A 20064-nucleotide genomic window follows, 5' to 3' on the forward strand; every position below is an offset into this window, starting at 1 on the left:
GTTGTTATAAAATGAAACAAGTCTAATTTTTCTTTGCGGCTTTGTAGTGGTCCTATAGGTAGTGAAAAACAACAGTTCTTGCAAGGTTTATTAAAGTAAAACAATAATCTTTCCCAACCCAACATCTTAAAGTCTCAAATTTTGATTCGCTCCCCCCCCACCCCGCCCTATGCCAATAGCCTCTAGACCAAGCCGGTTACCACCAGAAGAGTGTCCACTTACCAGGGCCCCTTCCTGCATGTCTCCGGCCTCGTACTGCCCCCAGACTTCGGGGCCCGGAGCCCATCAAGGAGAAGCCTCAGTCGGCGTACGAACCCAGAGTCTCCTCCTAATCTGCTGATGAGTACGAACCCGCCGCTGTTCGAACCCAGCATCGCCGCAGCCCCGGCCAAATAAAAGAAAGAGGTGGCCGCCGGCAAGCCATTGAGCCTTCCCAGAGCTCCGCGGTGATTCGTCGAGCCCGTAGGGATCTCGCGAGGTCACGCACGGAACCGCAAAGCCTGCCGGGACCTGGGTGTGCGATGGCGACACCCAGCCTGCGGGGTCGCCTGGCGCGGTTTGGGAACCCTCGGAAGCCTGTGCTGAAGCCCAATAAACCTCTCATTCTAGCTAACCGCGTCGGGGAGCGTAGCCGGGAGAAGGGCGGTGAGCAGTCGGTGTCAGGAGGGCCCCGGAGCGGAAGCCGGAGCATGAGCAGAGGCGGGTGGGTAGGAGGGCAGGAAGGTGGGTCTTCTTGTGACTGAAGGTCCCCCGGATCTGCCCCTCCAGAGGCGACTTGCATCACGGAGATGGCGGTGATGATGGCTTGCTGGAAGCAGAATGAATTCCGCGACGATGCGTGCAGAAAAGAGATCCAGGGCTTCCTCGATTGTGCCGCGAAGGCTCAGGTGACCGATGGCTCCTGGGGTGCTTTCTCAGGAAAAGAATGGGGGAGATACAAGTAATGATTCTCCCTGCCTTTTGCTAGGAAAGGCCCTTTCATTCATTTGGGAGGTATATTATTCACGCCAAAGTGGGAAAGGTTACAGTTTTGAAGGCTGTGTGATCTTGACGGATTTATTCATTGCTCTGAACTTTACCATTACTATACGTAAAATGAGGCTAATACCACTTTGAAGAATGTTGTGACTGTCAGATGAAGTAATGAATGGGAAAACCATTTTGAAAAATGTATAGCGCTGCTCAAGTAGACATTATTGTCTGAAATAGAACTAAAGAGACTAAAACTAAATAATGACAATTGTTTGGTTTCCAGCCTAGGCTTAATTGCTAGCAGAGATAGTAGCTTCTGAGCATAGTCTCATTTGTAGGTCCCAACGCCCTTTTGTTGAAGAGCGGCTGACATACATCTCTCCAGGCTGGTTAACATCTTCATGTGCTTTAGGGCATTGTGAGAACTATGGGCCTAGATGAGGACAAACTTGATTTATTGATTGATTTTTTGGGTCAGATCTTAAAAGTCTGCACTAGACACACTGTAGAGCTGTCATTCTTGTATTTGTTCTGTGTTTTCAGGAAGCCCGAAAGATGAGATCAATACGAGAGTCTGGGAGTTTACCTCCAAATAAATTGAATAAATTGTTACAGAGGTTTCCTAACAAACCTCACCTCAGCTGAAAATGGACAAGTATTTTCAATGACTGAAATATAGCTTCTGACAACTATGCGGAGGCATTTTAGAGACATTGGCATTGCCATGCCCTCTTTGGGGGGTAGAAGAGACAAAACACTTTTTTCACCCTTTGGAATCATAGTATGGGTAGAAGTTATGATATATCTTGAAATAAAATCCTCTGAAGAGAACTTGGCCTTTTGTTGTGAATTAGGTACTCTCTTCATTCTTGAACCCTGTTTCCTCCCCTAGACCCTGGAAATTATTTCCTTCCTGATTTGCCCTAGGAGCAGGACAAATCCCGTTGTCTTGTCTTTCCCTGCATTTGAAGTCTTTTACACCATTTAGTGCCCTTGCCTTTGGATGCAATAAGGAAATTGAAGTTTGCTATCGTCTGTAAATACTTAGTGATTGCCTATTTTGTGCATAGTCCCTGCAAGGTGCTCTCTAAATAATCAAGTTAACAAACTGGTGACCTAGAAGTTCTACAGATGTGTTTTATGTGACCCATGCAGTTAAAAAAAAAAAGTTTTAAAATTAGCTGGTCGTGTTCAAAAATAGGAAAAAAAGTCATTAAAATTTCACATTTTAGCTTTATTTATTTGTTTGTTTATTTAAGACGGAGTCTTGCTCTGTTGCCCAAGCTGAAGTGCAGTGGTGCTATCTCAGCTCACCGCAACCTCCGCCTCCCAGGTTCAAGTGATTCTCCTGCCTCAGCTTTCTGAGTAGCTAGGATTACAGGCACCGGCCATCATGACAGGCTAATTTTTGTATTTTCAGTAGAGACAGAGTTTCACCATGTTGGCCAGGCTGGTCTTGAACTCCTGACCTCAAGTGAACCACCCGTCTTGGCCTCCCAAAGTGCTGGGATTACAGGCGTGAGTCACCGTGCCCGGCCACTTATTTTTTTAATAAAAAAAAATTAAAAGCTCTGGCAGCCCTATTTTCTTATTTCCACCTGGCAATAATTAGGTAGAGCTGATTATCATTTGTCTGCATTCTCCAGTGACCTCACTACTGGACTCTACAAAATGGTGAAACAGAATTAAAAATTGTCTACTTTATTACCTGTTTACTTCTCTCAAGTTATCTGCCTAGTTGCTGAAGGCATTCACTGTTGTGATTCCCCTGATATTAGGAAAAACTACATAGCATTTTATGTGTACTCTGCCCTTTCAGGCATAATTGAGTTAGCTTTTTAATGTACTTTACAGCATTAAATGTGGGACAAACATCAGTGGTGCTTTTAATGCAGCAATGGGATAATTATTAAGGTAAGAAGGGGTCTTGCCTCCCTGATCCACTGACAGTTGTCTCTTCCCACATTCTTCATATCCCCTGCGTAGAGCCCTGGGCAAGTGCCCAATTCTACAGGATGAGCCTTTTAGCTATAGGAAGAAGCTCAGTGCCTATGCACTTTGGACTAGGCTTAGGAGTTTTTTTTGTTTTGTTTTTTTTTTTTTTTGAGATGGAGTGTCGCTCTGTCGCCCAGGCTGGAATGCAGTGGTACGATCTCGCATCACTGCAAGCTCCGCCTCCAGGGTTCACACCATTTTCCTGCTTCAGCCTCCCGAGTAGCTGGGACTACAGGCGCCCACCACCATGCCCGGCTAATTCTTTGTAGTTTTATAGAGACGGGGTTTCACCGTGTTAGCCAGGATGGTCTCAATCTCCTGACCTCGTGATCCGCCGACCTCAGCCTCCCAAAGTGCTGGGATTACAGGCGTGAGCCACCGCGCCCAGCCTTAGGAATTCTTAACCTAGGTCAATAGACTCCACTTAAGACGTCCGTGAACTTGGGGGAAAATTTGTATTTTTAACTACAACTGAAATTTAGCAGCATTTCAGTCAGGGCTATGGAAAACAAACCACAGTAACATTATCAAAACCTATATGAAATCACGGTATTTTCATATCATGTTACAGTTGGTTTTAAATATCTCAAAAAGCATTTATACTGATGACCAGATTCAAAATTATGATAGTTACTACACTGCCTCCTAGATCTTGTCATTTAATGTGTAAATAAAGGAGCATTATTACGTTACAGATTTGTTCTATTAATAGTTTAATAATTGTATTTAAACAACTGGTTTCCTTTGTAATTCTTGGTGTTTTGTGCATTTGTAAACAATCTGAGAAGGGGGTCCAGAAACCTGCCTAGACTGCTAAAGGGTCCATGGCACAAAAAAAGGTTGAGTTAGTAGACCCAAAGGCCGTATGGACAAACAGTACAACCATTTCCTGAAATCAAATGCATTCTTTTCTGATGTTTCCCCAATTAGACCCTATAAAAAGGTCGGCTGGATTGCAGACTTCTGGACTACGATTCCCAGAAAGTAGTGCGGCCCTGGGGCCTATCCAGAGTTAAGACAATAACTCCATCCAATAGTTCCTGTCCTCTCCTGACAGCCTACAATTCCCAACATGCATAGCGGCTGTTTATTCCTTGGGGACATTATGGACTCCGAGTTATTGCTGGGATCTGTAGTTGCTTCGTATAACATTGGGGGTTGGCTTTCTCTTATAGTGTCTGAGGGTGGGCTCGAGGGAAAAAAAGCAAATGCAGCAATTAAATAAACGTGTCCCTTACATCCGCCCGTACCCGATCCGGATCCCGAGCGCGCGAGGGCGGAAGTGGTGGCGGCCCGCGCGGCCGGAAGTCCAGATCAGCTGATGGGGGAGGCGGCTCCGCAGCCGCCTAGAGGCCCCAGCCGCCGAGCGCTTCGTCCCGGCCTTAAGTCTCGGAGACTGGCCAAGATCACCGCTTGCACCTCGCTGTTGGGCGAGGCCCGGTTCCGTCTCTTTCCCAGGCCTGAGATTCTCGCCCGGCACGGCCGCCCTGAGCGCCCCGGCCACCCCCAGCCCCGGCTCGCCCCTCAGGCCCCGGGCCTCCCCTCAACCCCCGGCCGGCGGCCCAGGCCCCGGATCCGCGGGGGGGGACCCGGCTCCGGGGGGTGCGGGCCCCATGGAGCTGATGTTTGCGGAGTGGGAGGACGGAGAGCGCTTCTCATTCGAGGATTCGGACCGTTTTGAGGAGGATTCGCTCTGTTCCTTCATCTCCGAGGCCGAGAGCCTCTGCCAGAACTGGCGGGGATGGCGCAAACAGTCAGCGGGGCCCAATTCCCCCACTGGCGGCGGTGGCGGAGGTGGCAGTGGCGGTACCAGAATGCGAGGTGAGAGTGAGCTGGGGGGAGGAGGAGCGGCAGGCCCTGCTTGGGCCTCGCTCGGGAGCTGTCCGGGACCAGGAGCTGTCCCCGACCGAGAGCTCCCTTCAGCCAGGGGAAGAGCGGGGAGCTGTCCCCGGCCGGGAGCTGTCCCCGACTGGGAGCTGTCCCAAGCTTAGAACAGACTTCAGAACTCGCTTTTCCGGCTTTCCTGGGGTGGGCTGGCTTCTCCACACCTGTGTGTGTGTGTGTGTGTGTGTGTGTGTGTGTGTGTGCGTGTGTGCGCGCGCGCGCGCTCTGTGGCAGGGAGATCCTGTGGACAGAAAGTAAATCGTTCGTCACTCCTTTGCCTTAGAGATGGGATAAAGGAGAAGAATCTTGTCTTTGACTTGGGAATACTTAACTGAGTTCAGTCTAAGGCATACTGGAAAGTAGACAGAAGAGAATGTGGGTAGGGGGCTGATTGTGAAGAAGTGACCACTTGTGGCGTGTCACCGCATTGCAAAATGCTTTGGGAGCTTCTTGCTTCGGGGTGATGATCTCTGATCCCAGAAGCACCAAGAAGGGATCCCACCCAGAGGAAAGTAGAGGTGAACTGGCCTGCCAGAGATTCCATAGTTCATAGGTTTAGATCATAGGCTTTGTTTGCTTCTGGCCATATCAAACATCTGTCAGTAGCCAAGGCTGGGACTTGCCTGCTGTGCCTTCCTCATGGCACAGTTTTTGTCCTGGTCCTCAGTGGAAGCTGGCTTTTTTCAGCAGTTGAGTTTAATTTGCGTGATTCTACTCAGGGCTCTCCAAGAGTCTCGTTTTCCAAACTGGTTTGTGGAGATTTCTGGTGCTCTTTTGGGACACGGAGAAATTTACATACATCACTTTTTTTTTTTTTTTTTTTTTTGAGACGGAGTTTTGCTCTTGTTGCCCAGGCTGGAGTGCAATGGCAAGATCTCGGCTCACCACAACCTCTGCCTCCCCAGTTCAAGCAATTCTCCTGCCTCAGCCTCCCGAGTAGCTGGGATTACAGGCATGTGCCACCACACCCGGCTCATTTTTGTATTTTTAGTAGAGATGGGGTTTCTCCATGTTGGTCAGGATGGTCTTGAACTCCCGACCTTAGGTGATCTTCCCGCCTCGGCCTCCCAAAGTGCTGGGATTACAGGCGTGAGCCACCGCGCCCGGCACATATATCACTTTTTAGGAGTGGCGGAGTGGTGACATTCAGCTTCAGTTAGAGAGAGAATATGTCCTGTGTACACACACACAAACACACACAGATCATAGGCAGTTTTACCATGGGTCTTCTGTGGCCTTCCGGCTTCTTTCATGTTTGAGTATGTGGGTAGTATTGGGGCTTAGTGCTCCCACACTTTGAGGGAAGTAACTGAAGTCATGGTGATGAAGATTGTTCACATATTGGTATCTTCCTGGTTAGGTTAAAATCTGGGAAAACGTGCCATATTACCCTAATCCCCCCACTTCAGTCACTCACTTGCAAAATAAAGGGGTTGGCCGGGTGCGATGGCTCATGCCTGTAATCCCAGTACTTTGGGAGGCCGAGTTGGGTGGATCACTTGTGGTCAGGAGTTTGAGACCAGTTTGGCCAACATGGTGAAACCCCATCTCTTCTAAATATACAAAAGATTCGCTGGGTGTGGTGGCACCCGCTTGTAATCTTAGCTACTTGGGAGGCTGAGGTGGGAGGAAAGTTTGAATCCAGGAGGCGAAGGTTGTGGTGAGCCAAGATGGCACCAGTGCACTCCAGCCTCGGTGACAGAGTAAGATTTCATCTCAAAATAAATAAAAAAATAAAAAATAATAAAAAATAAAGGGGTCAACTTTTTAAAAAAGGTTCTTTTTAATTCTATGATTTTCTGATCTATCTTTTAATGTGACTGGCAATTTTGTAAGATGTACAGTTTGTCCTATTTTTCCTACTTTTTGATTAAAACACTGTGGAAAACCTTGAGTGGTAAAAACCTTTATCTTAGTCCAGGTGATTCCAGTTGCAGCAGCAGCTAGGTCCCCTGTGATAACTCTCTCCCCTTGAGGGTTTCCAGTGTGGGAAGTCATCATTTAGGTATGCCAAAAGTGGTCCGGCCTCTCGTGCTTCTTGAGATCCCTTCCAGGCTCTGGTCTATCTTTTCTCCTTAGCTGGAGGCCTACAGTCATCTAGAGTAAAAGAGATGGTTAAAAAAAAAAAAAAAAAAAGCAATTGGAGGCAAGAATGCCAGAGGAGAGACATTAACCATGTAATTTGAATTTAAAATGTTCGTGGAATATGGGAAATTCAATGCTGAGCCATGTGAGCAGGGTTACTTGCTAGGGTCCTGGAATGCACCTCTCTGGCCAGGAGTTTCTTAAGATATCTCTGGTATCTTCTGTTCTAGACCTTAGGTGTAGCCGGCTGTGGGCTGGGGATTGTCCAGCTCCCCTTTCCCATATGGAGCCTTAAGGGTTAGTGTATCCTGTAGGGGGATCCCTAGGACTTTCATCCAGGTCTCCTCTTTCTTTCATAGTGAAGGTGAGGCCCAGGATGTGGCACTGGCATGAGTGCCAAGAAACCATGGCCCTTTTCGTTTCCTATTCTCTTTCCCCTGATCCCAACCATTGTTTGCAAAGATGGACTGGTGATTCCATTGGTGGAGCTGTCAGCAAAGCAGGTGGCATTTCACATCCCATTTGAAGTGGTGGAGAAAGTTTACCCACCGGTGCCTGAGCAGCTACAGCTCCGAATTGCTTTTTGGAGCTTCCCTGAGAATGAAGAGGACATTCGGTGAGGCCAAAGGACTGATGGTGGGAAGTGGGTTCCTGATACTCCACACTCTCTGCTGGGTTTCCCACTGAACAAAGGAGACATTGTATTTGGGGCAGTGGTGAGAGGAAGACAAGGGAGGGATTGCCTGGGATTCCCCCCACCCCACCGCCCGCTCCCCCCTGCCCGGAGAGAGAGTGCCTAGGGCATTGTGGTCTCTGACAGGGTCTGCCAAAGGTTATTTGCTGAGTTTTGGCTGTGTCCTCTTCTTCACCCCCAGGCTGTATTCATGTCTGGCCAATGGCAGTGCAGATGAGTTTCAGCGAGGGGATCAGCTCTTCCGCATGAGGGCTGTGAAGGACCCATTGCAGATAGGTGAGTGGGCCATCATGCCATGTGGCACACCCTGCTCCTCCAATCCCCTGGCTTATGAAGTAAGAACACACCGCAAGAAGCTGGAGCATGTTGTCTGAATAACTGCAGGGCCAGGGTCAAGGGCAGAGACCCAGGTCTTGACAGTGCTCCCTGACCACGCCCCCATTTCTCCCCAGGGTTCCACCTGAGTGCTACAGTGGTGCCACCTCAGATGGTCCCTCCCAAAGGGGCCTACAACGTGGCTGTGATGTTTGACCGCTGCCGGGTCACTTCCTGCAGCTGTACCTGTGGGGCTGGGGCCAAATGGTGCACCCACGTCGTGGCACTCTGTCTCTTCCGCATCCACAACGTGAGGCCCTCCCAATTTATCCCGGCCCTATCCTACGCTCCATCCCCCCCTTCTCTGCTGCATGCCTGGCTACAATGTGAGCCCCCTCACCTCCCCTACTCTGCCTCTCTGTCCCCCAGCTCCAGCTCCAGCAAGCCTGTTCTCAGATTATTCCATTTTACTCTGTGTCCCCTTCAGGCTTCTGCAGTCTGCCTGCGAGCCCCAGTCTCAGAGTCCCTGTCCCGGCTACAGAGGGACCAGCTGCAGAAGTTTGCTCAGTACCTCATCAGTGAGCTCCCTCAGCAGGTGGGTGAGGTCGGCACCCCCTCCTGCAATTAGCTCCGGGCCAGGCCGCCTAGCGGCCTTCCTGTTAGGCCCAGGCCTCCATGGGTTCACCTAGGCCGTGTTCTGCCTGCCTTTGTCTCTTTCTCCCTCAGATCCTCCCCACAGCTCAGCGTCTCCTGGACGAACTCCTGTCTTCCCAGTCAACAGCCATCAATACAGTGTGTGGAGCTCCGGGTGAGTGTGGGGAGAAAGATGGGCAGTAGGAAGAAAGCAAGCTTGTAGTGCAGAGCGCCACTTACTCAAGGCTTGCTGTTGTCAGGCGAATCCAGGCCCCTATCTCTAGGTGACTGACTGCTTGTCATCCTCAGACCCCACAGCAGGGCCCTCAGCATCGGACCAGAGTACTTGGTATCTAGATGAATCGACACTCACTGACAACATCAAGAAGACACTGCACAAGTTCTGTGGCCCCTCCCCTGTGGTCTTCAGGTAAATCAGATCTCTGCATACCTGTGTCTGTGGTGGAGGGGGAGCGTCCCTCAGGCTGATGACAGATCCTTTCTTCTATCCTTGCCTGTGACCCCTAACTTTTATTCCCTGAACTGGCACAGTGCCTGGCACACAGTTGTCACTAACGAATCGATGGAAGATGGTGACCTTGTACAGTCACAGAGTGGTCTGCTCTTACCTAGCAAGAGTTCTTTTTCTTCCTTTGATAGATCAGGAAATGGAGGCAGGGAAAGATTTAAAGAGTTTTTGTGGCCAGGGGCGGTGGCTCATACCTGTAATCCCAGCACTTTGGGAGGCCAAGGTGGGCAGATCACCAGAGGTCAGGAGTTCAAGACCAGCCTGGCCAACATGGTGAAACTCCATCTCTACTAAAAATACAAAAATTAGCCAGGCGTGGTGGCGGGCGCCTGGAATCCCAGCTACTCGGGAGGCTCAGGCAGGAGAATTGCTTGAATCCTGGAGGCGAAGGTTGCAGTGAGCTGAGATCGTGCCATTGCACTCAAGCCTGGGCTACAGAGCAAGTCTCTGCCTCAAAAAAGGAAAAACAAAAATTGTTACAGATGTCCTTTTCTCTCTGTCTTCTGTATTTTGGGGCCGGGAGCCCTTTTAGGTTTCATTGAGCCCCGTCTTACTGTCATGGTTTTCTGTTCCTCTGCTTTTATAGTGATGTGAACTCCATGTATCTGTCTTCCACGGAGCCGCCAGCCGCTGCTGAATGGGCATGTCTGCTGCGCCCTCTGAGAGGCCGTGAGCCGGAGGGCGTCTGGAACCTGCTAAGCATCGTGCGGGAGATGTTCAAGCGGAGGGACAGCAATGCTGCCCCCTTGTTGGAAATCCTCACTGACCAGTGCCTCACCTATGAGCAGGTAATCACCCAGCGTTGGGGAGCCCCATGGTGGCTCATTCTCTCCCTCCCCCCGCCTCATCCTCCTTTTGCTGAAAGGGACTCTGGAAGGGCTACTCTGCCTTTCTCTGAGCTCTCAGGTGCAGCTCACAGCCTTCTTTGTCTCCAGATAACAGGTTGGTGGTATAGCGTACGTACCTCAGCCTCACACAGCAGTGCCAGTGGGCACACGGGCCGTAGCAACGGGCAGTCAGAGGTGGCAGCCCATGCCTGTGCCAGCATGTGTGACGAGATGGTCACACTGTGGAGGCTGGCCGTGCTGGACCCTGCACTCAGCCCCCAGCGGTGAGTCTCCCCTGAGGCTCACCACAGAACTGAGCCTGGGCCAGCTCAGGACAGACTGAGCCTTCATCTCCTTGTTTGCAGAGACATACCATGATTTTAGTCCTCGGGAAATGGGAGGTGCTGAGCACTGGTGTTAGCAGTGATTTATGAGTCCTTTTTCTGAGAGGCTTTCATCCTTCCCTCCCCTAAATAACACCCATTTTCAAAATTCCCCAGTGTTTCAGTGATGCTTATGGCGCTGGGTCAAGAAGTAGTTCCTGTGTCCTTTTCCCGTGCCCCTCTTTGGGGTGTACACCTACTCCATGCCCATCCTTTCCCAGTAGCCCCTCAGCAGCCTCCTGCCCCTTGTTCCCACAGGCGCCGGGAACTGTGTACGCAGCTGCGGCAGTGGCAACTGAAGGTGATTGAGAACGTCAAGCGGGGCCAACACAAGAAGACGCTGGAGCGGCTCTTCCCTGGCTTCCGGCCAGCGGTGGAGGCCTGCTACTTCAACTGGGAAGAGGCCTACCCACTTCCCGGTGTCACCTACAGCGGCACTGACAGGAAGCTGGCACTGTGCTGGGCCCGGGCCCTGCCCTCTCGGCCAGGTGCCTCACGCTCTGGGGGCCTGGAGGAATCCCGGGACCGGCCCCGACCCCTTCCTACTGAGCCAGCTGTGCGGCCCAAGGAGCCTGGGACCAAGCGAAAGGGCTTGGGTGAGGGGGTCCCCTCATCACAGCGGGGTCCCCGCCGCCTCTCAGCTGAAGGGGGAGATAAAGCTCTGCATAAGATGGGTCCAGGTGGGGGCAAAGCCAAGGCACTGGGTGGGGCTGGCAGTGGGAGCAAGGGCTCAGCAGGTGGCGGGAGCAAGCGACGGCTGAGCAGTGAAGACAGCTCCCTGGAGCCTGACCTGGCCGAGATGAGCCTGGATGACAGCAGCCTGGCCCTGGGCGCAGAGGCCAGCACCTTCGGGGGATTCCCTGAGAGCCCTCCACCCTGTCCTCTCCACGGTGGCTCCCGAGGCCCTTCCACTTTCCTTCCTGAGCCCCCAGATACTTATGAAGAAGATGGTGGTGTGTACTTCTCAGAAGGGCCTGAGCCTCCCACAGCCTCTGCCGGTCCCCCTGGCCTACTGCCTGGGGATGTCTGTACCCGGGACGACCTCCCTTCTACAGATGAGAGTGGCAGTGGGCTTCCCAAAACCAAAGAGGCAGCCCCTGCAGTTGGAGAGGAGGATGACGACTACCAGGCGTACTATCTGAATGCCCAGGATGGGGCTGGGGGCGAGGAAGAGAAGGCCGAGGGCGGGGCTGGGGAGGAGCACGACCTGTTTGCTGGGCTGAAGCCGCTGGAACAGGAGAGCCGCATGGAGGTGAGGGGATGGAAGGAGGGAGGGCTGGGTGCTCCTTAGCCACAGGTGGGAGGGGACTTCTAGCTCTAGTTGGGAGTGTCAGGACCATCACCAGGACTGTGAGAATCCTGTTGCAGGCGCCGAACTGGCCTCCCTGCTTTCAGTCTACTCTCTTTCCTGCTGCTTCCACATGATTTTGCTAAAATGTGATGGTATCACTCTCCTGCTTAAAACCCTTCAATGGGTTCCTGTTGCCCTTACGATAAAATGAAAGTGCTTGGCATGACCTATGAGGGTCCACTTGATCTGGTCTTTGCCTGCTTTGCCAGCCTCACTTGGCTGTTCTGTCCTTTGCACTCCAGTCAGCTGAACCACTCCTGTATCTGCCAGGCTCTCTCTTGCCTCCAGGATTTTGGACAGATTGACCTTTCTGCCTGGAATGTTCTTCTCCATTAGCCAGTGTTTCTTCTTCATGTCTTAGGGATCTTAAAGATCATTTCTTCTGGCGAGTCTCTCTGATACTGTTCCTCTGCCCCAAGATATCCCGCCTGCTTCCCATTGACTTTTCCCTGTAATAGCTGGCATCACGGTGGCGTGTGTTTATGTATCTGGGTCTCTAACCAGAGCTCCTGTGGAGCAGCGCACGGCCTGGCATGTAGCAAGTGTTCAAGGAATGTTGGCTGCATGAGTGACCATGATGTCCTGCCCCTGGAAGTTGGGACTCAACCTTTCTGGTCCCATGTCCTCCTTCCAGGTACTGTTTGCCTGTGCTGAGGCCCTGCATGCACATGGCTACAGCAATGAGGCCTCCCGTCTCACCGTGGAGCTTGCCCAGGATCTGCTAGCCAACCCACCCGACCTCAAGGTAGAGCCGCCCCCTGCCAAGGTGAGAGAGACCCCCTTCCTCTACCTTCCCTTCCCCTACTTACCCCCAACCTGCTCCCATGCCCCACCCCAAGTGAGAGCCTCCTTCTACCTCCACCAGGGTAAGTCAGAATCATCTGCCTGTCTCCTGTGTTTCTTCCTTTTCTAGGGCAAGAAGAACAAGGTATCCACGAGCCGTCAGACCTGGGTGGCTACCAACACCCTGAGCAAGGCAGCTTTCCTGTTGACAGTGCTAAGTGAGCGTCCAGAGCACCACAACCTGGCCTTCCGAGTTGGCATGTTTGCCTTAGAGCTGCAGAGGCCTCCAGCTTCTACCAAGGCCTTGGAGGTCAGAGGCTCCATCTCAGCCTTGTACTTCAGTCTCTTTAGAGCCTTATACCTTGATGTCTGTTGACACACTGGAGGTCTCAGCTCTTTCCTGTGCCCTCAGGTGAAGCTGGCATACCAGGAGTCTGAGGTGGCTGCCTTGCTCAAGAAGATCCCTCTGGGTCCGAGTGAGATGAGTACCATGCGGTGCCGGGCAGAGGAGCTTCGGGAGGGGACGCTCTGTGACTATCGGCCTGTGTTGCCTCTCATGTTGGCCAGTTTCATCTTTGACGTTCTCTGTGCTCCAGGTATGGTGCCTGACCCTACAGTAAGTGGGGAACTGGGGTAGGGGTAGCTTTCTCTAAGAAAAACCAAGAGTCCCAAGGTTCTGAATCACCTTTAGGACCCATCAGGCAGCTTCATGGGTAGGTCTGTGATGATGAGGATTTTGGGTTCCCTTGCATTTTTTTGCTGTGCATGATACTTCTGTCTGCCTGACTTACCCCAACTTTTATACAGTGGTTTCTCCCACAGGTTCCCGGCCCCCAAGTCGCAACTGGAACAGCGAGACACCTGGGGATGAGGAGCTGGGATTTGAAGCAGCAGTTGCTGCCTTGGGTGAGTCTGTCAACGTCTTGAGCACATCCATGAGCTAAGCCTGGTTCAGGTCTTAAAGGACATGAGACCTGTGCCTTGTTCTGAAGGGCTGTATGGTAATGGGAAGGTCAGGGTGACGTGTGTGAGCCAACTAGTGCCTGTAAGACAGTCAGGAATTCAGGGCAAAAATGTGTGCTATATGGCCGGGTGTGGTGGCCCATGCTTGTAATCCCAGCACTTTGGGAGGCTGAAGCAGGAGGATTGTTTGAGCTCAAGAATTCAAGACCAGCCTGGGCAACCTAGCAAGACCTCATCTCTACTAAAAAAAAAAAAAAAAAAAATTAGCCAGGTGTGGTGGCACATGCCTTGTGCTGCCAGCTACTCCAGAGTCTGAAGTGGGAGAATTGCTTCAGCCTGGAGATTGAGGCTGCAGTGAACCGTGATTGTACCAGTGCCCTCCAGCCTGGGCAACAGAGTGAAACCTTGTCTCAAAAAAAGAAAAAAAAAAATTGTGTGCTGTGGGTGTTGGGTATTGTAAGGGCAGCAAAACAGAAATCTAGGGAAAGGCCTAAGGGAAGTGGTAGAATATGGAATGTGGGTTAAAAAATCAGTAGGTCCTAGACCAGCGAACACCGTGAGTAAACACACAATGCAATTAAGTTTTCATGAGAATGAGGAGCCCAGCTTCCCTAAAGTGGTAAGTATATGCTGGGTAAGCAAATTGGACCTGGTTATGAAGGTTTTGAAAAGCACACCAGAGCTTAGATTGGATGTAATAGTCAATGAAGACTTCTATAGGTGACGTGGGTTGGACCAAAGAAACCCCTTACCTCATATGCTGATGGCTTGGGAACCCTGGCCTCTTGCCTTTGCTGCCTTGGGAATTATGACTACTGTCAATCCCCATAAGGTCCTCTTTCTCACAGGCATGAAGACAACAGTGAGCGAGGCAGAACATCCCCTCTTATGTGAAGGTACACGTCGGGAGAAGGGTGACCTGGCATTAGCGCTAATGATCACTTACAAGGACGACCAGGCCAAGCTTAAGAAGGTAAGAGACTGGGGTCGGGTGTGGTGGCTCATGCCTGTAATCCCAGCACTTTGGGAGGCCGAGGCGGGCGGATGGCTTGAGCCCAGGAGTTTGATACAAGCCTGGACAACATGGCAAAATCCCGTCTCTACCAAAAAATACAAAAAATTAGCAGCTGGGCGTGGTGACACATGCCTGTAGTCCCAGCTACTCGGGAGGCTGAGGTGGGAGGATTGCTTGAACCCAGTAGGCAGAGGTGCAATGAGCCGGGTTTGCGCCACTGCACTCCAACCTGGGTGACAGAGCGAGACCCTGTCTCAAAAAAAAAAAAAAAAAGTAAGGGACTGAGGTACTGGGGCCTTTGACAGGCAGAGAAAGAGAGCACATTTTACTACCTTTCTCAGGGAGTTTCCAGTACAATGAGAAAAGTGCTATTTTAGGCTGGGTGCAGTGCCTCATGCCTGTAATCTCAGCACTTTGGGAAGCAGAGGCGGGAGGATCGTTTGAGACCAACCTGGCCAACATAGTGAGACCCTGTCTCTACAAAAAATTAGAAAATTAGCCGGGCATGGTGGCGCGCGCCTGTAGTCCCAGTTACTCGGGAGGCTGAGGTGGGAGAATTGCTTGAGCCCAGGAGTTTGAGGCTACAGTGAGCTATAATCATACCACTGCACTCCAGCCTGGGCAACAGAGCGAGACCCTGTCTCTTAAAAAAAAAAAAAGAAGAAGAGGAAAAAAAGAAAAGTGCTCTTCTGCCCATAGGAGGTAAGTAGGGAATTTTGGGGACATCTTATAAAGAATAAGAGGAGACCAATGGTTCTTATAGGAGTGCTAGGGCCGGGGGTGGAAGAGAAGCAGAGGGCATAAAGTCATTCATTCGCTTATTTCAGTATTTATTGACTATCAGTATATTCTGCCCTGTGGGTGTTAATGGAGGATACCAAGATATGTTGGGGTTGAATAAGTTACAAACAAAAGACATGTAAGCCAGGAGGTTATCCTGTGGTTGTAACTGGGGAAGGCTCCCTGAGGATGTAGCAGTTGGCCATTTCAAGGAGACAGGAAGGTAACAGAAGTCAGGAGCTAAAGGGCATCCTGTCACTGCTTCTCTGGAGGTCACTGCTTCTGTCTTCCAGATCTTAGACAAACTCTTGGACCGAGAGAGCCAGACACATAAGCCACAGACGCTGAGTTCTTTCTACTCATCTAGCCGCCCAACCACAGCCAGCCAGAGGTCTCCTTCAAAGCACGGGGGCCCATCTGCCCCAGGGGCCCTGCAACCACTGACCTCAGGCTCTGCAGGGCCTGCTCAACCAGGGAGTGTGGCAGGGGCTGGGCCAGGCCCCACTGAGGGCTTCACAGAGAAGAATGTGCCTGGTGAGGTGGGGGCACTGGGCAGGGGGGATGAATGGTGTGGAGCTATGTTGAGATCCCCTTTCCTGGGCTCATCCCAGCGTCCTGTTTTCCTCACCTAGAGAGTTCCCCACATTCCCCCTGTGAGGGTCTTCCATCTGAGGCAGCTTTGACCCCCAGGCCAGAAGCGAAGGTTCCTAGCCGGTTGGCACTTGGCAGTCGTGGAGGCTATAATGGACGGGGATGGGGGTCTCCAGGACGGCCTAAGAAGAAGCACACAGGTAGGACAGCCTGTGGGCTAGCATAGAGGGAAGGATAATCCTGAAGGTTGGAGTCTAACATCTGGGACTCCTGACTTCTGAGACTGACTTCTTTTGGGGGGTTAGGCATGGCCAGCATTGACAGCAGTGCCCCTGAAACAACATCGGATAGCTCCCCGACCTTAAGCCGGAGACCACTTCGAGGGGGCTGGGCCCCCACCTCCTGGGGTCGAGGTCAGGACAGTGACAGCATTAGCAGCTCTTCTTCAGACTCCCTGGGCTCCTCATCCTCCAGTGGAAGTCGCCGGGCCAGTGCCAGTGGAGGAGCCCGGGCAAAGACTGTTGAAGTTGGCAGGTCAGTGGGAAGAACTCCCCATCTTCCCTGATCTGGCCCACCCTCAGAGCCATATCCCTAGTGCAATCCAACCATTGTCTCCCAGCATCCTCACTTTCCCTGGTCCTTCCCAACCTACCGGGATACCCATTTCAAAGAAACCCCAACCCCCGTCCCTACCCCATTGCCCCTTCAGGTACAAGGGCCGCCGCCCCGAGAGTCATGCCCCCCATGTACCCAATCAGCCATCAGAGGCAGCTGCACACTTCTACTTCGAGCTGGCGAAGACAGTGCTGATCAAGGCAGGGGGCAACAGCAGCACTTCCATTTTCACACATCCATCTTCCTCAGGGGGCCACCAGGGTCCTCACCGCAACCTGCACCTTTGCGCCTTCGAGATTGGGCTTTATGCCCTTGGCCTGCACAACTTTGTTTCTCCCAACTGGCTCTCACGTACTTATTCTTCTCACGTTTCCTGGATTACAGGTAAATCATTTGACCTGACCTGGGTATGGGAGGGGGATTAATTGGTGGGGATAAGAGCCTTATCTTTGTGGGGGATTACTGATCTGATAAAGAGACATTATTCTCACACCCCAGTGGTGCCCACACTAACCCAACTTTGCCCTTCTCTTCTTTCCCCTAAGGCCAGGCCATGGAGATAGGCAGCGCAGCCCTGACTATACTGGTAGAATGCTGGGATGGGCACCTGACACCCCCTGAGGTTGCATCCCTGGCTGACAGGGCATCACGGGCAAGAGACTCCAATATGGTGAGGGCAGCAGCAGAGCTGGCCCTGAGCTGCCTGCCTCATGCCCATGCATTGAACCCTAATGAGATCCAGCGGGCCCTGGTGCAGTGCAAGGAACAGGTATTTCTATGGGCAATCTGGGAACCTCTTCTGGGGTATCTGGGCAGGGAGGTTGGGCATGGGAAAGCTAAGGGCCCAGCTCTTGATTCCCATATTCTGGAGTTTACAGATGACTGTTGGTCCTCTCATGGCGACATTTTGCCTATTAATGTGCTTTTGCACCCATCTTTACAACTCAAAGGTTAAGTTTATTTCTGTTTTACAGATAAGGAAATGGAGGCCTACAGTTTAGGGACCAAGATCATCACTCAGGATAGAAAACTTAGGGAAGGCCTCATACATATAAGACTTGAATGGGAGGGGGCTGTTAAATTAGTTTGGAACTGGGACTATAACCTGGGTCTTGACTGACTTTGATCAGTATTTATTCAGTGTGTGAAGCACTCACTGCTCTGATAACGGACTCTGAGCATTGACACTGACCTCTGATGCCTCCCTGGGAATGAGACAGCTCTGAGGGAGACATTGGAATCTCATCTAACACCATCCATGTGGTGAAGGCCTTTCCCCCTTAACACTCTGTTCCCCTCTCTTCCAGGACAACCTGATGTTGGAGAAGGCCTGCATGGCAGTGGAAGAGGCAGCTAAGGGTGGGGGAGTGTACCCTGAAGTGTTGTTTGAGGTTGCTCACCAGTGGTTCTGGCTATATGAGCAAACTGCAGGTGGCTCATCCACAGCCCGTGAAGGGGCTACAAGCTGTAGTGCCAGTGGGATCAGGGCAGCTGGGGAGGCTGGGCGGGGTATGCCTGAGGGTAGAGGGGGCCCAGGGACTGAGCCGGTTACAGTGGCGGCGGCAGCAGTGACAGCAGCAGCCACAGTGGTGCCCGTCATCTCGGTGGGGTCTAGTTTGTACCCGGGTCCAGGACTGGGGCATGGCCACTCCCCTGGCCTGCACCCCTACACTGCTCTACAGCCCCACTTGCCCTGTAGCCCTCAGTACCTCACTCACCCAGCTCACCCTGCCCACCCCATGCCTCACATGCCCCGGCCTGCCGTCTTCCCTGTGCCCAGCTCTGCATACCCACAGGTGAGACCAGTGTTCTGCTGGGGGGGGTGAGACGTGGGAAAATACTGGGAATTCATAGGGGGTTGGAGTGGGGTACTCTGGGAGTATAATTGGGCTGTCCAAAAGTCCTGGTGAGGTGGTGGGAGTCTGGGGGACCCAGCCCAACTAAAATAAGAAATGACGTTCGGGCATGGTGGCTCACGCCTTTAATCCCAGCACTTTGGGAGGCCGATGTGGGTGGATCACTTGAGGTCAGAAGTTCAAGACCAGCCTGGCCAACATGCGGAAACCCCACCTTTACTAAAAATTAGCTGGGTGCACGCCTATAATCCCAGCTTCTTGGGAGGCTGAGATGGGAATCACTTGAACCTGGGAGGCAGAGGTTGCAGTGAGCCGGTACCGTGTCCCTGCTCTCCAGCCTGGAGAACAGAGCAAGACTCTGTCTCAAAAAAAAAAAAAAAAAAAAAAAAAAAAGAACTGTCAGGATAGCAGCTTGTGGGGGTGAAGCAGGAAAGCAACATCCTAATCGAACTTGGCATCTGCCCTCTGTTCTTCTCCCTGCCCCTAGGGTGTGCATCCTGCATTCCTGGGGGCTCAGTATCCTTATTCAGTGACTCCTCCCTCACTTGCTGCCACTGCTGTGTCTTTCCCCGTCCCTTCCATGGCACCCATCACAGTACATCCCTACCACACAGAGCCAGGGCTTCCACTGCCCACCAGTGTGGCCTGTGAGTTGTGGGGCCAGGGAACAGGTGAATGGAGGGGAGGCACACTGGGCAGGGGAGGTGGGGAGGGAATCTTCTCTGCCTCTCTTTGGGCTGAGTTCCTGACATGGCTCTCATCCCACTTAGTGAGCAGTGTCCATCCAGCATCCACATTTCCAGCCATCCAGGGTGCCTCACTGCCTGCCCTGACCACACAGCCCAGCCCTCTGGTGAGCGGAGGTTTTCCACCACCCGAGGAGGAGACGCACAGTCAGCCAGTCAGTCCCCACAGCCTGCACCACCTGCATGCTGCCTACCGTGTCGGTGAGAGGACATCCCTTTCTGTGCTCCTACCTGCAGTTGTGCCAGTGGCTCCTCAGAGGACCCTTCCTCTAGCTCTTCATTTGTTTGCTGTAGGGTCAGGTGGCAGGTTGGGGTAAAGGGTGAAGAGGATACTCCCTACCATGTACCCACTCTTATCTCCCAGGAATGCTGGCACTGGAGATGCTGGGTCGCCGGGCACACAACGATCACCCCAACAACTTCTCCCGCTCCCCCCCCTACACTGATGATGTCAAATGGTTGCTGGGGCTGGCAGCAAAGCTGGGTAACACCTCCCCTCCCTAGGACCATTTCCCCCCCCACCTGCTCTCCCCCACCTTCCTTATCCCAGACCTCCTTCCTAGCTCTTGCTCAGAGTTGAGGCCTTGGTCGGGTATGTGTGCGTGCGCGGGGGGCGGAGGGTTACCTCAGCTCCTGGGGTGGAGGGAGGCTCTCTGCCAGGCCAGAGCTGAGATATGTAAGTTGGGTCCCTAGGGCAGAGGTGGCCACCCCCGTCTCATGCCCCTCCCCCTGCCCCCCAGGAGTGAACTACGTGCACCAGTTCTGTGTGGGGGCAGCCAAGGGGGTGCTGAGCCCGTTTGTGCTGCAGGAGATCGTCATGGAGACGCTGCAGCGGCTGAGTCCCGCTCATGCCCACAACCACCTGCGTGCCCCGGCCTTCCACCAACTGGTGCAGCGCTGCCAGCAGGCATACATGCAGGTGACAAGCTAGAATTATGGAGCAGGGTGGAGCACTTCCTGGGTGGTCTTGTACCAGAGGGAAGGGAGGCAGGGCCTGGTTCTGTGCTTTGTACCAGAGGGAAGGGAGGCAGGGCCTGGTTCTGTGCT

General features: G+C 52.5%; 2 protein-coding genes across 6 annotated transcripts in view; both read left to right on the forward strand.

Moving 5' to 3' along the window:
• Nucleotides 1–499: 499 nt before the first annotated feature.
• CHCHD1 (coiled-coil-helix-coiled-coil-helix domain containing 1) lies at nt 500–2091 on the forward strand. Its single transcript, XM_011991149.1, has 3 exons — nt 500–645; nt 769–887; nt 1516–2091. The coding sequence occupies exons 1-3, from the start codon at nt 522–524 to the stop codon at nt 1615–1617; spliced, it is 345 nt and encodes a 114-aa protein (XP_011846539.1). The 5' UTR covers nt 500–521; the 3' UTR covers nt 1618–2091.
• A 2187-nt stretch (nt 2092–4278) lies between these two features.
• The window catches only part of ZSWIM8 (zinc finger, SWIM-type containing 8), a 16418-nt gene continuing 632 nt past the window's right edge, over nt 4279–20064 (forward strand). The window contains exons 1-25 of one of the 5 annotated variants that reach the window (XM_011991154.1): nt 4279–4788; nt 7399–7552; nt 7812–7906; nt 8083–8255; nt 8433–8540; nt 8672–8753; nt 8888–9008; nt 9694–9895; nt 10043–10218; nt 10576–11569; nt 12303–12434; nt 12582–12761; nt 12864–13047; nt 13259–13357; nt 14263–14387; nt 15503–15743; nt 15842–16000; nt 16106–16334; nt 16510–16799; nt 16961–17184; nt 17723–18211; nt 18759–18942; nt 19042–19218; nt 19382–19501; nt 19758–19936. In XM_011991154.1, the coding sequence (XP_011846544.1) occupies nt 4581–4788; nt 7399–7552; nt 7812–7906; nt 8083–8255; nt 8433–8540; nt 8672–8753; nt 8888–9008; nt 9694–9895; nt 10043–10218; nt 10576–11569; nt 12303–12434; nt 12582–12761; nt 12864–13047; nt 13259–13357; nt 14263–14387; nt 15503–15743; nt 15842–16000; nt 16106–16334; nt 16510–16799; nt 16961–17184; nt 17723–18211; nt 18759–18942; nt 19042–19218; nt 19382–19501; nt 19758–19936 (5325 nt within the window). In that variant the 5' untranslated portion in view covers nt 4279–4580. The remainder of the gene's footprint in view (nt 4789–7398; nt 7553–7811; nt 7907–8082; nt 8256–8432; nt 8541–8671; nt 8754–8887; nt 9009–9693; nt 9896–10042; nt 10219–10575; nt 11570–12302; nt 12435–12581; nt 12762–12863; nt 13048–13258; nt 13358–14262; nt 14388–15502; nt 15744–15841; nt 16001–16105; nt 16335–16509; nt 16800–16960; nt 17185–17722; nt 18212–18758; nt 18943–19041; nt 19219–19381; nt 19502–19757; nt 19937–20064) is intronic. The other 4 variants (XM_011991156.1, XM_011991155.1, XM_011991153.1 and 1 more) reach the window with 4 other exon arrangements.

The sequence above is a fragment of the Mandrillus leucophaeus genome, unplaced genomic scaffold, assembly GCF_000951045.1.
Source record: "Mandrillus leucophaeus isolate KB7577 unplaced genomic scaffold, Mleu.le_1.0 Scaffold39, whole genome shotgun sequence".
Lineage (NCBI taxonomy): Eukaryota > Metazoa > Chordata > Mammalia > Primates > Cercopithecidae > Mandrillus > Mandrillus leucophaeus.

What these genes read in the sequence shown, in the direction of transcription:
- CHCHD1 (XM_011991149.1), top strand. Translation starts at nt 522, where the DNA reads ATGGCGACACCCAGCCTGCGGGGTCGCCTGGCGCGGTTTGGGAACCCT. An exon ending in GCGTAGCCGGGAGAAGGGCG is followed by an intron (nt 646 to 768) that starts GTGAGCAGTCGG and finishes CTGCCCCTCCAG; the next exon opens with AGGCGACTTGCATCACGGAG. An exon ending in ATTGTGCCGCGAAGGCTCAG is followed by an intron (nt 888 to 1,515) that starts GTGACCGATGGC and finishes CTGTGTTTTCAG; the next exon opens with GAAGCCCGAAAGATGAGATC.